The 14,703-nt window shown below is 54.9% G+C and overlaps 1 protein-coding gene across 2 annotated transcripts in view; it reads left to right on the forward strand.

Moving 5' to 3' along the window:
- The window catches only part of FECH (ferrochelatase), a 31,960-nt gene extending 17,482 nt beyond the window's left edge, over positions 1-14,478 (forward strand). The window contains exons 5-11 of one of the 2 annotated variants that reach the window (XM_075532543.1): positions 229-363; positions 2,448-2,554; positions 5,293-5,391; positions 8,255-8,362; positions 8,658-8,822; positions 12,636-12,695; positions 13,106-14,478. In XM_075532543.1, coding sequence (XP_075388658.1) covers positions 229-363; positions 2,448-2,554; positions 5,293-5,391; positions 8,255-8,362; positions 8,658-8,822; positions 12,636-12,695; positions 13,106-13,240 — 809 coding nt within the window. In that variant the 3' untranslated portion in view covers positions 13,241-14,478. Of the gene's footprint in view, positions 1-228; positions 364-2,447; positions 2,555-5,292; positions 5,392-8,254; positions 8,363-8,657; positions 8,823-10,780; positions 11,001-12,635; positions 12,696-13,105 lie in introns of those variants that run through there. The other variant, XM_075532544.1, reaches the window with a different exon arrangement.
- The last annotated feature ends 225 nt before the right edge of the window (positions 14,479-14,703 follow it).

Here is a 14,703-nt window from a genome sequence, read left to right on the forward strand (position 1 = left end):
TCTGAGTCAAGGACGTTTAACCCTTCAGTAGAGAATAGTGGTGAAAAGGCCACGGAGCAGCCCAAGAGCCACCAGTCTCCGGGGCCTTCTCCCGGAGCCCACATGCTCCAAGCCACGGAGGAATTGGGCTAACCGCCCTTTGTTCTTGGCACTGCGTTAAGGTTGGTGACTCCAGGAAATCCATATCAAGATTAATACTCTCTCCTTTCCACCCGTGCTTCCTAATAGCCCCTCACAAATACTATATTGGATTTCGGTATGTCCATCCTTTAACTGAAGAAGCAATTGAGGAGATGGAGAGAGACGGACTTGAAAGGGCGATTGCCTTCACACAGTATCCGCAGTACAGCTGCTCCACCACAGGTAAGGGCACCGCTTCTGAAACCTGGGGGACAGGGGAGAGATGAAGGGGGGATGGAGGTGACCTCGGCCAAGAGAGCTTGCAAGGAGAGGCCCCGTCACCTGAGATATGAATGGCAAATCCGACCGGTCTCCTTTAAACAGGAGAGTTCAGGTCAGTCTATTGAAATCACACGGTTCATCTGCTCCTTGAGTTATTGGCCAGTCTGCGGGAATTACAAATGGCAGCCGGCAGGCAATGGTGCAAGTGTCCCAGGCTCTGTGGTGGATCGCTAACGAACCTCCAGGCACGTCCTTGCTCCCTGTAAAAAAACTCCCGCTTTGGTGGTGCCCTATTATGGTGGGGAGGGCTTCAGAAAATTTTGGGGGGAATTCTGTCGTCTTTTAATGCCTTTCCCTGAAACTCCCTGAAGCTCCGTGTAGTCTGTTGAATGTGAAAAGGAGAGAGCGCGTAGGGCGTTCCTGTTATGCTTCACCCGGGGCTTGGTTGCTGGTGACACGAACGCCATGCATGTGTGTGTGCGTGTGTGCGCGCGTGCGTGCGTGTGTGTGTGTTGGGGGAGAAGGGGGCCCTTTTGCAAACTCCTGTCAGTGGTCTTGATTTCAGGAAGCACGACCCTTCGCTGTTTCCCGTCCATTTCCCAGGGAGCTGCAGAGTTCTCCAGGCTTGTAATAAATCATGCCATTACATCATGCAGACCCCCCCTGCATCCTCCCCCAGGTGTGGGGACCAACGTGATGCTGATTCCCCATTTGCTTTAGGAGGTGATTAGTGCCTATTGTTATCACTAAAGCAGGGGAGGGGAGAGGCGCCTGGAAGAAGCACCCAGTGCCTGTGATGTGCTTTATACTTGTGCAGACCACCAGCCAGCGATGAGCACGCCTCTGTTCTCAGATACCCTGGAGAGCTGCAGTGCCGATTTCTCTGGCAGACAAGCCTCTACAGCTTCAGAGTATCGGGACTAGATTCCCGGAGAACGAATCGGATCTTAACAAAGTTTTAAGCCAGTGGTTCTCAGCCTTCCTAATGCCGAGACCCTTTCATACAGTTCCTCATGTTGTGGTGACCCTCAACCATAAAATTATTTCATTACTGCTTCATAACTAATTTTGCTACTGTTATGCATTGCCCTGTAAATCATAATGTGTTTTCCGATAGTCTTAGGTGAGCCCTGTGAATGGGTCGTTTGACCCTCAAAGGGGTCATGACCCACAGGTTGAGAACCATTGTTTTAAGCTGATACCGATGCCTTGCTTGAAAACAGCTACACAAGCCAAAGTCTGACGCAAAATGAGATGCGTTCAGGAGGTGGTTATTTCTCAAAGGATGGCATGCCTGGTTCTAACCACATCTTTGAAACTTCAAGGTCCCCGCTTCCTGCCTTGCATTTCTCCGTGATGCCTTAGTGAGGCCGGGAACACCTGAGCTGCAGGGGCGGGAAACCCTCCCCCCGGGAAGCACATTCTTTCTTTAGGCCAGATGCTGCTTGTAGAAATGGCTAGAAGCTGCGTGAAGCTTTCCAGAGGGATGATTAAATAAGTTTTACAGTCACAGAACGATTTCTCTCGAATAATTAAGAAAAACTGCCCAAGATCCCGGGACCCAGAATTGCGTCATCCGTTCTGCAGAGGACAGAATACAAAGGGAGGAGCGGTTCTGGAAGGGACCTGTTAGCACAGCGGCCTCCTGCCTCGCTGCCCGTTCCGGCCACCACGCTTTCTGCACAGGGGTGATTACCTCCATCGCCGGGAAAACAAAATCTAGCACGGTTTCCGTTGTAAGACGCGGCCCCTGCAATTGCAGCTGCGTCTACTTCAGGAGTCCAGGGCCAGCCGGTTGGTTTCCCACCAGAGACGTTGGCCACGGCGATCTGTGCAGGTCTGCTGGAATCGATCGCCTTGGGTGACCTGCCTGTGCAGAGCCGTCAGCCTCTGTGCATCTTAAGGCACTGGAGCGATTGTAATGCGACTGATTCGGTCTAGACGCAGTCGCCTGCTCTGAACATAAAATTACTGCCTCGACTAGTCTGTTTTTTATTTTCATCCTAATCAAAACACATTTACGAAGCGGCCCCTGTCTGTTTCAGGCAGCAGCTTAAATGCCATTTATCGATACTACAATAGCGTGGGGAAGAAGCCGGCCATGAAGTGGAGTGCCATTGACAGATGGCCCACGCATCCCCTCCTCATCCAGGTTAGCCATGCGGTCGCCATCATCTGCCTGCAGGGGCCAGTCAGGTGCTGATCCCCGGCTGAGTCTGTGTGTGCCCTTCGCAGGGTCAGCAGTTCGAAACCACCAGCTGCTCTGAGGGAGAAAGATGAGGCTTCCCATTCCCATAAAGATTTACAGCCTCAGAGACCCTCAGAGGCAGTTCTCCTCTGTCCTGTAGGGTCCCTGTGAGTCAGAATTGACTCTATGGCAGAGAGCTGGGTTTGTTTTGTTTTTATAAACATTTCTAGATAACGTGTCCCCTCATTCTGAGGCCTTGAAGCTAAACTTAACATTCCAACAGAGAATGTTTCATATATGGAAGGGTCTGAGGCCACAAGTTCATTATACGTAACTTAGATTGATAAGGTCTGTTCATCATTTCTTGAATTTTAGGAGAATGAGTTGAAACTGATTTCAAAGTTAATGGCATTAGATTGGTTTTACTTTCAGGCCCTTCGAGTGTGACAGTGCTGCACACGCACAACTTCCTGCTTTGGAGTTATTTTAGGTCAGAGAAGTAGTAGTTCATTTCTTACTCCTTAGCCATTCTCTGGCTGCTGGCAAGACACCCGGTTAAACCACTTTTAAAAAATTCCCATGTTGCTTAAAACCCACCGCCACTGGGTGGCGTCAGACATCGCTAAAATCTGGCCGGTTCTCCTGCAGTTCTTTGGCTTGTAGATGGTGTGTAAATGGTTAACCCTGAGGAGGAAGATCGAAGTCCCACCCCCCCTTTTTTTTTTCCCAGGAAAAAAAAGTGAAACGGGGTGGGGCCTTCTCTTGGGGTTGGGTGTAGTGTTAGCCGGGCATGCGCCCTTCTGCAGGCCGGCTCTGGGGTTTTGAGGCCTGCTCTGCCATGTGGCAGTGGGCAGGCTGGTGGAGGGGTCTGTGTAGCATCTGCCTGCCCTGATGGCGGGAGTAATTAGATTTACATTAAAATTCAGGCCTTTGAAAAAGGGGGAAGTGGAAAGATCTCTTCACTGAGGAAATCTCTGTTCATGAAATGAAAGGGGTGTCAGAGACGCTGCTCTGACGGCCTGATTGAAAGCTCTGAGGCCGGGCTGCCCCTTCACGGGGCCCCAGACCCCGCAGATGGACCTGGCTGACCCCTCCCCTGCCCACCCCCCTACTCAGGTCCAAAAAGATGTGAAGTCTTTGCGAAGTGAAAGTTTACAGATAGGCTTGGTTCTTAATATCATGTAGGTTCCATGAGAAAAATAGAACCCAGCCAAATCTTTTTATTAATTGCAATCTGTTTCTCTCGGTAGCAGTTACTTAGCCATCATATTACTGTTAGCTTCAATGGTGCCCCTTATCTTAAATCCCAGACTCTCATATCAACGTTGAAGCAGACCTTCCCTCTGGGCTGTTGTCCAGAATCATTCAAGCACCCTCTGTCCCCTCCCAAGCACTATAAAGGCCAAATACCCACACTGTAGAAACGGTTGTTTCTGTTGCTATGAGCTGTCAGTGTCACACTCCTGGGGAATCTTATGGTTTGGAAGGGGAGCAGACAACCCTCCCCCGCCCGCAAATGTTTCTTTCGGGACTGGCTGGCTCATTCCGTCCTAACCACCCACTAACCCCTGGTCCTGGGAACTGGCCCTTTCTAAGGACTCCAGCACGTTGTCTCTGGGAGCAGTGTCACACATACCCACGTTGCAGGAAAGATCAGACATCCAAGGAGCTCCGGTACCTAGAAGGACGTGGTGTTATTCACATGGATCTCAACTGTGTTATTTGCATACTCTGAATGTGTGGATCACGGATATACAAATGTGGTAGACATAAGCTGTGCCCATCATCTCCCGCCACACCCCAATACTTGAGTGCGCATGTCTTGTTAAATGTTACAGTGGCAGAAGCTGAGGACTTTGCCATTGGACGCATTCATCTTCAGCCACTTTCACAGTGATACTGTTCGCTACGCTCTGCTCCTGTTCCGATTTTGTCCGTTGACCCCTAACGTCCTTCATAGCCCTTCCTTTGTGATTCCGATGACAAAGGATGATTAAAGCGCAAGATGAAAGCCAACCTCTTCAGATCTGGCATTTCAACACCTACAGAAAGTGCCAACTGGAGACAGGAGGTTCACCGGGCTGGGGTCTGGCGGACAGAGATTGGGAGGAGGAGGAGGGACCCACCTGCCAGCCCAAGTCCCACAGATGTGACTGAATGGGCCCCAGCTCCAGTCTGCCCTCAGGGTGGTGGGCTCCGGAGGGCATGGGGTTAAGGAAAGTGCCATCGAAATCGCCCCCAGTTGTCCCCTTCCTCTCCGACCTCCAGCTAATGGGATCGGCCTGCAGTCCAAACTAAGGAAGATGGAAAAAGCATCCCCCTCCCCCGCCACCCCGCAAGCGTTTTCCTGCTCACAGAGCCCAGGAGCAGTCTTCAAACAAGGCCTCCTTCCCATCTGGAAGTGTGCCCGCCCCTCCTGAGGGGAAGCCGGGCCAGAGCGCTGGTTTTCAGCGAGCCATTAGCGGGCTTTAGAAGTTTCCCCGTCCAATTCCCCAGGCTCCTTCGGCCCTTCGCCTCCGTTGTGATGAGCCAAAGTGAGAGGGGCCGTGCTGTTTGCAGTGTTTTAAAAAGAGCACCCCCCTACCCCCGCTGAGATTTGTGGACCCGTTCTCATTAAGCAGTGTTTTCTGAGCTCGCCCCCATTGACAAGTGTTTTCTTCCTTTCCCCTCCGCCGTTGACCCCCTTCCCCACCCTCCCACAGTGCTTTGCGGACCACGTTCTCAAAGAACTGGACCACTTTCCACCCGAGAAGCGGAGCGAGGTGGTCATCCTCTTCTCCGCCCACTCGCTGCCCATGTCTGTAAGTAAGGGTGTGGCTTGGGGGGTGGGGGTGACCTCTTGGTGGGAGGGTTGTCATTTTCATCATCTTTCAGTGTGTAAAAAGGACCCAGCTCCCATAATGCCCTCAACACCCCTACCCCCACGTCCCAGATGGAATTGGATGTGAGTGTATCTGTACTCCCTGACTGAAATCTACTCACACTTCATTCAGAGTATCGTATGGTCAAATCGATGGTGCTTGCTTAATAAGCTCCTCCCAGAGGACCACCTGAGGAGAGAGCCCCACATCTGAATTTTAGGAGAAGACATTTTTGGGTGGCCTTGAGGTGCTCATGGGGCTTGACACCTCTGCATGCAGCGTCTGAGGGCCTCCACCCTGACTAGGCGTCCAGTGTCCCTGCCCTAGGCCTCCGATGGCTGGGCAAGGGCTGTGCAGGTTCCACAAGGCAACTGGGGTTTTCACATGGACACATTTCGGCCAGTGATCGAGCACATCGCCCGGTGGCCTGGAGTCCCCTTGTGTGTCGGGCCACGCACAGCAGGTGTGCTTTTGGAAAGGGCGCTCACGTGGGTGCGTGGTGCTTGCTCCTCTGAGTGCTGGGAGTAAACAGCCAGCATGTAGCCCTGACAGCATCGCTTCCAGAGCCGGGGAGATGCGGAGTGACCACTTCCTAGGTGGTGGAAAGGTTTTGAAGGTCATGGTCAGTGGTGTCCACCTGAGAGTCTGGGAGGGCCACCCTTCCTTAACTGGCCTTGACTGCCACCTGGTGGCCAGTGCCCAGCCCTCTGTAGCACTGCCTACACCCCCCCCTCCCACCCCCTCAATCTCAGCCAAGCTGTCCCCACTTCCAGCAGTAGGTGGCCCTGGAGAGCAACTTCTCTATTCTGGAAGGAAGCCTGCAGCTCTGCAGTTCTTTTTTTAATGACTTCATTCCCTCCTTTCCCAGGTCATGCAAATCCTCCCCACATGCCCCTTCCTTTGGGGTGTGTGGCTAGCCCGAGAGCCAGTGGAAGAGAAGGCATGCTTCATGGATAAATCAAAGATTTCTCCTGTGGCCTGCTGCACTCAGCCGGGCCACACGGAGCCAAGTCCTTCTAGAGCTTTCTTGTTGCCCAGGGGGAGAATGGGGGATGCCAGGAAGTCAGGGGACCAGGAGCTATCCAGCTCTTCTCTGCCACATGTTTGTTCTAAGGATGCCTGGAAAATTTCTTTGGAAACCAGTTTTAGATGAACAGAAAAGCAGCCAAAGCATCTCTGCTTACCTTCCCCGCCCAGCTCTCGAGTGGTCCCCACCATCATTGCTTCCAGAGCTGGGGTGCCAGTGAGCCTTCTGCTCTGACCAGCCTGCTGGGCCCTGAACCTGAGCCTTGCCTCTCTGCTTGGCGCCCTCACCCTGCTTTTGGTCCTGGGCCCCACCCTGCATTTGGTCTCATAGTGGTTATGATGCCGGCGTCGATGCCCGGCCTTCTGTACCAGTACTGTCGGCTCTCTCTGCTGGGCCATGTCCCGGCTTCAAAGTTGTTTAGGGGAAAATTTCATTCTGATTTCAATCTGTTTCCCCACACACCTTGTGACGCCCCCTCATGATTTCGGACTATTTCAACAGTAGCTATTCAGCTTCTGTATGCCAGGTGGGGAGCCCCGCTGGAGTCGTGGTTATGCGTTGGACTGCGAACCTCAAGGTCAGCAGTTTGAAACCACCAACCAGCGCTGAGGAAAGCCTTACACTCCTGGAAACTCCTAGGGCCAGTTCTAAGTGACGCGATGGCAGTTAGCTTTAAGTTTACGCCAGACAAAGTTTTCAGTGCTTAAGGTGTGGAGAAGAACACAACGACAGACTCACTTCTCTGCCCACAGGGGTGAGGATGGGCAAGAATAGATACAGTACAATCATGCCTCAGACAAGGGTGTGGGGGAACTCAGCATGCAACTACACCCTAAACCCTAAGGCAGGGGATGGCATTTGCACTGAGCCCTGAGCCCTTCCATGGTTGAGAGCGACCTGTCCTGATGTTCATGTAGGGCCATGCTGACGGTCCATCAGAACGAGAGTACAGTCTAGTGCCTCAAGGTGCCGGTCATCCGAACCTGCACGCCACCTCTGCCCGCCTCTGTTCCTGCCCTCGAGTTCAGCGTTCACCCTTTCTGGGTCCCAGGTGTCCCCATAACCCTGGTCATGCTCTATGCCCCCCACCTAACACCCCTGCACCCTCTGCCCATCCGATCGGTGTCAACCCTCATGGAGGGCCACGTGGACCAGTGTGGATCTGCTCTCCTCAGGCCTCCAGTGGCTGATCTTGTGGAGGGAGACAGACAGGCTTTCTACTCCCCGAAAGAGCGACTGTCTTGGAAGCCCACAGGGCCAGTCTCCCCTGCCCTGTAGGACCCCTGCGGGTCAGAATCAACTCAGTGGCAGTGAGCTTGTGGTTCTGTTTTGGGGTTTTGATCTTGTGGAAGTAGATTCCAGGCCCCTTATTCCAGGGTGCCTGTGCAGAACGAGAACCCCTGCTTTGTGGTTAGCGGCGTGGTGCCTAACCAGCTGTGCCACCCAGGGACTCCTTGTTCGCACAGCACTCTCCCACCTCCCGTTTTAAACGCTCAAGTGCGCACTGACGAGCAGCCCCCGTGCCATGTGGGCACTGCCTGCCTGGCCCCTTCCTCTCCCTTGTCGCCATCCCAGTTTGTTCTTCATCTCCCAGGAGGGGTCTGCCCTTCGAGATCAAGGGGCTGAGCGCCTTCTGCCAAAGGGTGAATGGGCCCAAGGGCAGCGGGTGACCCAGCCTGGCCGGCATTTCTGGTGACAGAGCCAGGAAGGGAGGGGGGCTCTGGTCCCAGTGCCCCTCCATTCAGAGACTTACAGAACTTTGTGTCTCTGCTGCAGGTGGTCAACAGAGGGGACCCCTACCCACAGGAGGTCGGGGCCACTGTCCAAAGAGTCATGGATAAGCTGGGCTACTCCAATCCTTACCGACTGGCATGGCAGTCCAAGGTAGGTGGCTCCATCCGCCGGGCTTATTGATGAAGTGGTGCCCGTCGGCCCGTGTACCTCAGTGCTCCCCTGGTTCGGGAAGACTGTGAGCCAGGATGGTGGGAGGGTGGGCCCCTCTCCACTGCCCGACTGAGCCACTCTTGAGGCTATTGCTGGTTTGTGTTCTGCCAGCTTCTGGAAGGATGTGAGCTTAGATGTGGAAATATGAGTGGCTGAGCCCGGGTGGTGGGCTGGGTGGGCGTCTCTGGAGGAGGGCTCAGGGGTTCCCTTGCCCCCCTCCTCCTCCTCCTTACAGGTGGGCCCGATGCCCTGGCTGGGCCCTCAAACCAATGAGGCCATCAAGGGGCTTTGCCAGAGGGGCAGGAGGAACATCCTGCTGGTCCCGATCGCGTTCACGAGCGACCACATCGAGACGCTGTACGAGCTGGACATCGAGTACTCGCAGGTCCTGGCCAAGGAGGTGAGTGCCGGCCTGGCTCCTTCGTGCCCGTGCCTCTGCGGCGTCACTCAGTCTCCCGGGAGGCTCGCTGTCCTGGCCCTGACTTCACTCAAGGCCGCGGCAGCAGTGGGGAGTGCCACCAGGCAGCCCAGAGACCCCCGTGGGCAGCCTCGTTCTGCTCCGTCTGGTGGCTGCACCCCGCGAAAGTGAAAACACGAAACAAACCGCCCATGTTCCTCCTGCTCCGAGGAGAAGTGCCGCCCTTGCAGGTAGCCGGCTGCAGGCCTGTCTCCCCTGGGTGCCGAGGCCTGTGGGAGCCCCCGGGTCTCTCACGGTGGAGCCAGTGGGGCTCTGGTTCCCGTGGCCTTTCTGATGCGCTCACCTAATGAGCTGCCTGCGTCCTGCTGTAATCAATCTGATTATTGAAATCACAAATACCTCCCTGAGTGTCTTGTAAGCCAAGATGGATGGGAACTGCCGCTCAGGGTGGAGAAAAACTGCTGCTCACCCACCTCCTGGCTTCTGAGTCCGAGTCCTAGTGTGGTTTCCATGGAAACCACGGACGCCTTGCTGCCCAGGAAGCCCCACCCCCTGCCTCATCTCCTGCCAGCGGCCCCCAGCCCTGGCCACGAGGTGTGATTGATGGAGGCCTGGCCGCAGAGAACACCTCGCCCTCTGGGACCAGGCAGCTGGGGCGCGTTTGGTGGAGCCTGGGTGTGGGGAGCTGCAGCCAACCCCCAGGCCCCCAGGTGTCGGCGCGTCCAGGCTGGCCATCAATCAGGTGCTGATGGAGTGAGGGAGGACCTAAATTACTTGTCAGCAGTTGTGATAAAGGATTTGCGGGAAGGCTGTAATTGGCTAACACGAGGCTGCAGGCTTGTGGAAGGATGCCACTGACGGATGCCCTTGGTGCTCCTGGTCCGCCCGACCCGAGTCCTGGGCTCACCACAGACCCGGGTGCCCCGGCAGCCCCAGCCAGCTCGCCTGGCTTGAATGACGGTTCCCATCCATTCCGAGACCTAATCTGTTTCTGGCTTAATAATCAAGATGATGATTAACGACCCAGGGGAGAGATAGCCAATATTCGATCACACCTACTCTTCCTCACACCAGCTATGCGGCTGTAGCACACTTCCTCAGGTTCCGCTTCTCGGGTCGGTTCTGCCAGCAGCTTCCCGGGATCCCCCCACCCCATCCCCTCCTCCCCACCAGCCAGAGCAGGAGCAGAGCTCAGAGGTGAAGGGCACAGGCATCCCCAGAAGCAAGCTTGGGGCTCCCCATCGCGCCTCACTTCTGACCTGCTGGATCTAAATTTGGGGGTCTCTGCGCCATTTACTCCCTGTTTACTTTAACACCAGGCCCCATCCCCTCCCTCTCTTGCCTGTTCCTCTCTGAAGGTCAGTAATCTGCTAGGACGCCTCAGAACTCACAGAAGAGGCTGTGCTTGGGATTCCAGCCATCTTCCTGCGGGGTCAGCAGAGGGCGCGGAGGGAGTGTGAGGTCTGAGAGTCTTGGCAGGGCAGAGCCTCTGGAGCAGGAGAGTCCAGCCAGGACGCTCGTGGAAACCTGTGTCCAGAGCTATCAAAGGGGCCTCATGACGTTGCATAAACTCCAGCCCCTCACTGCTGAGGTCCATGGGCTGTGTGTGGACTCGGGTGAGTGGGAGGTATTGCATGGTAGGCCTCTCTGGCCTGGCCAGCCCCCACCCACTGTCCCTTCTCTGGCAGAACTTGTCAGGTCTGGAGTCTTTGCAAGGATACTTGAACCATTAGGGAGATTTCAAGGGCCCCCTTTTTAAGGGTTATCTCACAAGAATTGAGGACAATGACTAAATTCTTTGGGTAAAGTCAATGTAAACCCTAAAGCTACCAATAAAGTTAATCCACGTAGAGCTAGCTGTAGTTCTCTTCGTTATTTTGATGGGGGGGCTACACTGAGTTTATACAACTTTACTAAGTCAGATTTTTTTCCCCACCCAGAATGGAACTAGCTCGATGACTTATTTGGTAGTAAAAACAGTTGAGACACGTTAGAGGAGCATGTAACGTCGAGAACAGAGCTCATAAGCTGACCCTCAGAGGCTCGTAGAATCTGCTTGCGTGAGAGACGGCCTTCAGAAAGTTTGTGGACACCATACATTAGCTTTCGATCCCATTTGCCTGCGGATTTTTGGAGTTGTCTCATACTTCGGTAAAAATACTCATTTAGAAACAATACATTTTAATAAAAATGGTACTTGCCTACATGTCTAACAAAAATGATATTTTATTCATACTATTTTGTAGCCCCCCCCCAAAAAAAATCAGGATGGACCTGAATCAGTAAACATAATTATATCTATATAGTTATTTATTTTTGAAAACACCTCCCCATTCGTACACATTTAAGGTATTTCTAAGTTTCCACTGTAGTTTTCAGTTAAAAGTCTGCCCATAGTAGTTTCTTTGTGCGTCCCCAGTTGTTCTGAGGATACATTCCAGACGTGGACGTTTTGGGTGACGGGCACTCACATTTTGTAGTATGACGGTCTTTCCCCGGCTGGCCCAGCACGTACGCCACATGTCACCCCGCCTGGAATTTGAGAACAAACCCCTCGGCGCTGAGAACAAGGCATTTGCTGCATCTGGCCCGGCTTTCTCTGTGCCAGTTTCCTCCTCTTCATGCTGCTGGGAAGTGTTTGGCCCCTGGGGCAGGTCAGACAGCCCTGACTCTGGGGGCCCTGGGGCAGGACTGGACAGCCCTGACTCTCGGGGTCCTGGGGCAGGACTGGACAGCCCTGACTCTCGGGGTCCTGGGGCAGGACTGGACAGCCCTGACTCACGGGGTCCTGGGGCAGGACTGGACAGCCCTGACTCTCGGGGTCCTGGGGCAGGACTGGACAGCCCTGACTCTCGGGGTCCTGGGGCAGGACTGGACAGCCCTGACTCTCGGGGTCCTGGGGCAGGACTGGACAGCCCTGACTCTGGGGGCCCTGGGGCAGGTCAGACAGCCCTGACTCTGGGGGCCCTGGGGCAGGTCAGACAGCCCTGACTCTCGGGGCCCTGGGCAGGTCAGACAGCCCTGACTCTAGGGGCCCTGGGCAGGGTGGACGCCCCGTAGGATCTGCTCAGCCAGGCTTGCTGCCAAGCAGGAGCTTCTCCCATGGACACTGGCTGGCTCTGAACACCCGACGTTTCCCTCAGCAGCCACATGCCTAACCTTTGTGCCACCAGCCGCCTCTTAATTTAAAGGCCAAACATCTGAAAAGCTTTCACCAGGCCAGCGAAGGAGGAGAAGCTACCTACCGGAGTCAGAGCGCATCAGAAGGGGGCGTTCTCAGTCATGTGGTGGCTTCTGAGAGGGCCGGCAGAAAAAACGACACCAGCTTTTCCTGAAGAATTTTATATGTGAAAACACGACCAACCCCAGCCCGGGGATCCAATCCAGGGTCCCACGCTGTTTGCGGGTCGGTAGATTAAAGTGGTTTGTCTTGGCCCTTGAAATCAAGACGGTCCTGGACGTTGCGTTGATCAAAGTGGCCGCCTCATCTGTCTGTCCAAGCTGCGCTCAGAAAGGGAGGATGTCCAAAGGGAGGAAGACGTGGGTGGGGAGCACGTTGGAATGTGACCGGAGAAGACCCCTGACACATGTAGCCTCGAAGTGGCCAGGCAGCGGACCCCTTGTGGGGATCATGGGCAGGAGAGGACTCAGAAACCACGGGGCAGTCTGTGCTCAGGGAGTCAGCCGAGCATCCACATGGGGTTCGGAGTGGGGGGGGGGAGTGTGTGTGTGTGTGTTCAGTCTCTTAGACAAAAAAAATGTATGTGTTTGCCCTCCCTTTCTCGTTGGCTGCAGTGTGGCGTGGAGACCATCCGACGCGCAGAGTCCCTGAATGGAAACCCTTTGTTCTCGAAGGTACCACAGCCTCCCAGTCCCTGGTGGCGCAGGCAGAGAGCCCCCACGCCTCTGAGAAACACCCGTGCAGTATTAAAATCCCCACAGCCTAGAACACGCTGGGTTCCTATTAATGATGAAACTGACCCCGGCTCCCCCGCCTCCCCCTTTCTCCACCTCTGTCTACATCTGCTTCCTGAAGCCCCCGTTTCGTGCTGGGGGAAGACGGCCTTGTTTTCGGAAACCTCTGTCCCAACTCGCTCTCCACTGAGGACTCAGGAAAGGAAGACTTAGTAGGGGCTGCTTCGAAGGATTCGCCCCCCAGATGAAAAGGAGACCCCCAACCACAGCGATTACCTGGGCAGACGGGAGGGTGGCTGGGAGACCTTTGCTGCTGGCAAACCTTTGCCTCTGCCACCTGTCTCTCGCAGGCCCTGGCCGACCTGGTGCTCAGGCACCTGCAGTCCAACGAGCGCTGCTCCACCCAGCTGACGCTGAGCTGCCCGCTCTGCGTGAATCCCGTCTGCCGAGAGATGAAATCCTTCTTCTCCAGCCAGCAGCTGTGACCCCAGCCCTCCACCTCCCCGGCTCCCCCACCCCCACCCCCGACGGCTCGGGAGAAATCATGGAGTGCTCCACAAAGCCGCTCCGTGGGAAATCCACGGCATTTCCCCTCGCGTGGGCCCCTCGGCTTCTTCTCCAGAGCCTTATATTTTTCTGCACCACCAAGAAGCTTTCGACTCCTCCTCTCCCGGTGAAGGCACTGGTGTGGAAAGCCCACTGGGTCTTTGTTTGTTTGTTTTGAATAATGAGCTTTAGAAATCTTCCCTGTGAGACACGCACATTTTAAAAACAGGGTTTAGTTCCTGGTGCCCTCTTGGCATCCTGGACGGCTCAGGCGAGGTCCCCACATCTGGGGGCCATCCGTCTAGGGCAGTGGGACCTCTCCTGTCTCATGCCTCTGAGCGGGGCTTCAGCTAGATTGTGGGAAAATACAATGAAAAGACAATGGGATTGCCCACCAGCGGTCTGCAGCCCCTCGTAGCCGAGAGGGAGTGACAGCCCGTCACTGCCGCCTCCTTCCCCGAGCCCGGCCTCGGTCATCCCCCCCACACACACACACCCCCCCCCCGTGAGAGCTGTCCTGCCTGTTCCAGCTCAGCAGCCCCACAGGACAGAGTACAACTGCCCTGGCAGGCCTCTTCCCACAGAGCCATGCGGGGAGGTGGGGTGACCCACCAACCTTTCAGCTGGTCACCCATGATGCCCGGAGGAACAGGCGGCTTCGCGCCTTTGATGTGAGCCCCTCTCACGTGCCCAGGCTCCACGCGTGTGCTGCAGTTGCTGAGAGACGTGCAGACGTGCACTGTACATCGCAGGTGCTGTGGTGGGAAGCAGGGCCCATAGGACAGGGACCCTCATGGCTCCGTATCCAAGGACAGTGGTTCTGGAAGGTGCTCCTGCCCACCCCAAACTCTTCCACCATCCCCATCACAGTCGAATGTCTGCCATCGGCATAGCTGTTTTAAGAATTGTTTCATAAAGTCGATTGGGTTTTGCAACCTTGAACTCCTACCATTTTTTTAATTGCACAAATTATGTAGCCGTGCTACCAGACACCTGAAAACCAGAAGTTAACCACTGGGTGACACCACCTATCACGTCTTTGGGTTTTGTTGCCGGCTCGACCTGAGATGATGCTCTTGACGCCATTGCCACCTGGAATTTGTGAACGGCAGCTGGTCACAGAGTGTCAACATTAAATGGATTTCACTGGATTAAAGATTTCGCTGATGGCTCTGCACAGCGTTTCGAAGGACTCCTCTTTAAGTCGGAAAGCTGCCCTCGCTCGGAAAGTAGAAGTCCCGGAGGAATCAGGATGTCCTATGCTAATAATTAGGGTCTCACGAGGTTCTCCCCGGTTCTCCCATTCTTGCCATGGTTGTTGGGCTCTGGCTCATAGAGGCCCCACGGACCCAGAATGGCACCCCGCCCAGCCCTGCGCCATCCGCACATTCCTGGTGCTGGA

This window comes from Tenrec ecaudatus, chromosome 15 (genome assembly GCF_050624435.1).
Source record: "Tenrec ecaudatus isolate mTenEca1 chromosome 15, mTenEca1.hap1, whole genome shotgun sequence".
Classification (NCBI taxonomy): Eukaryota; Metazoa; Chordata; class Mammalia; order Afrosoricida; family Tenrecidae; genus Tenrec; species Tenrec ecaudatus.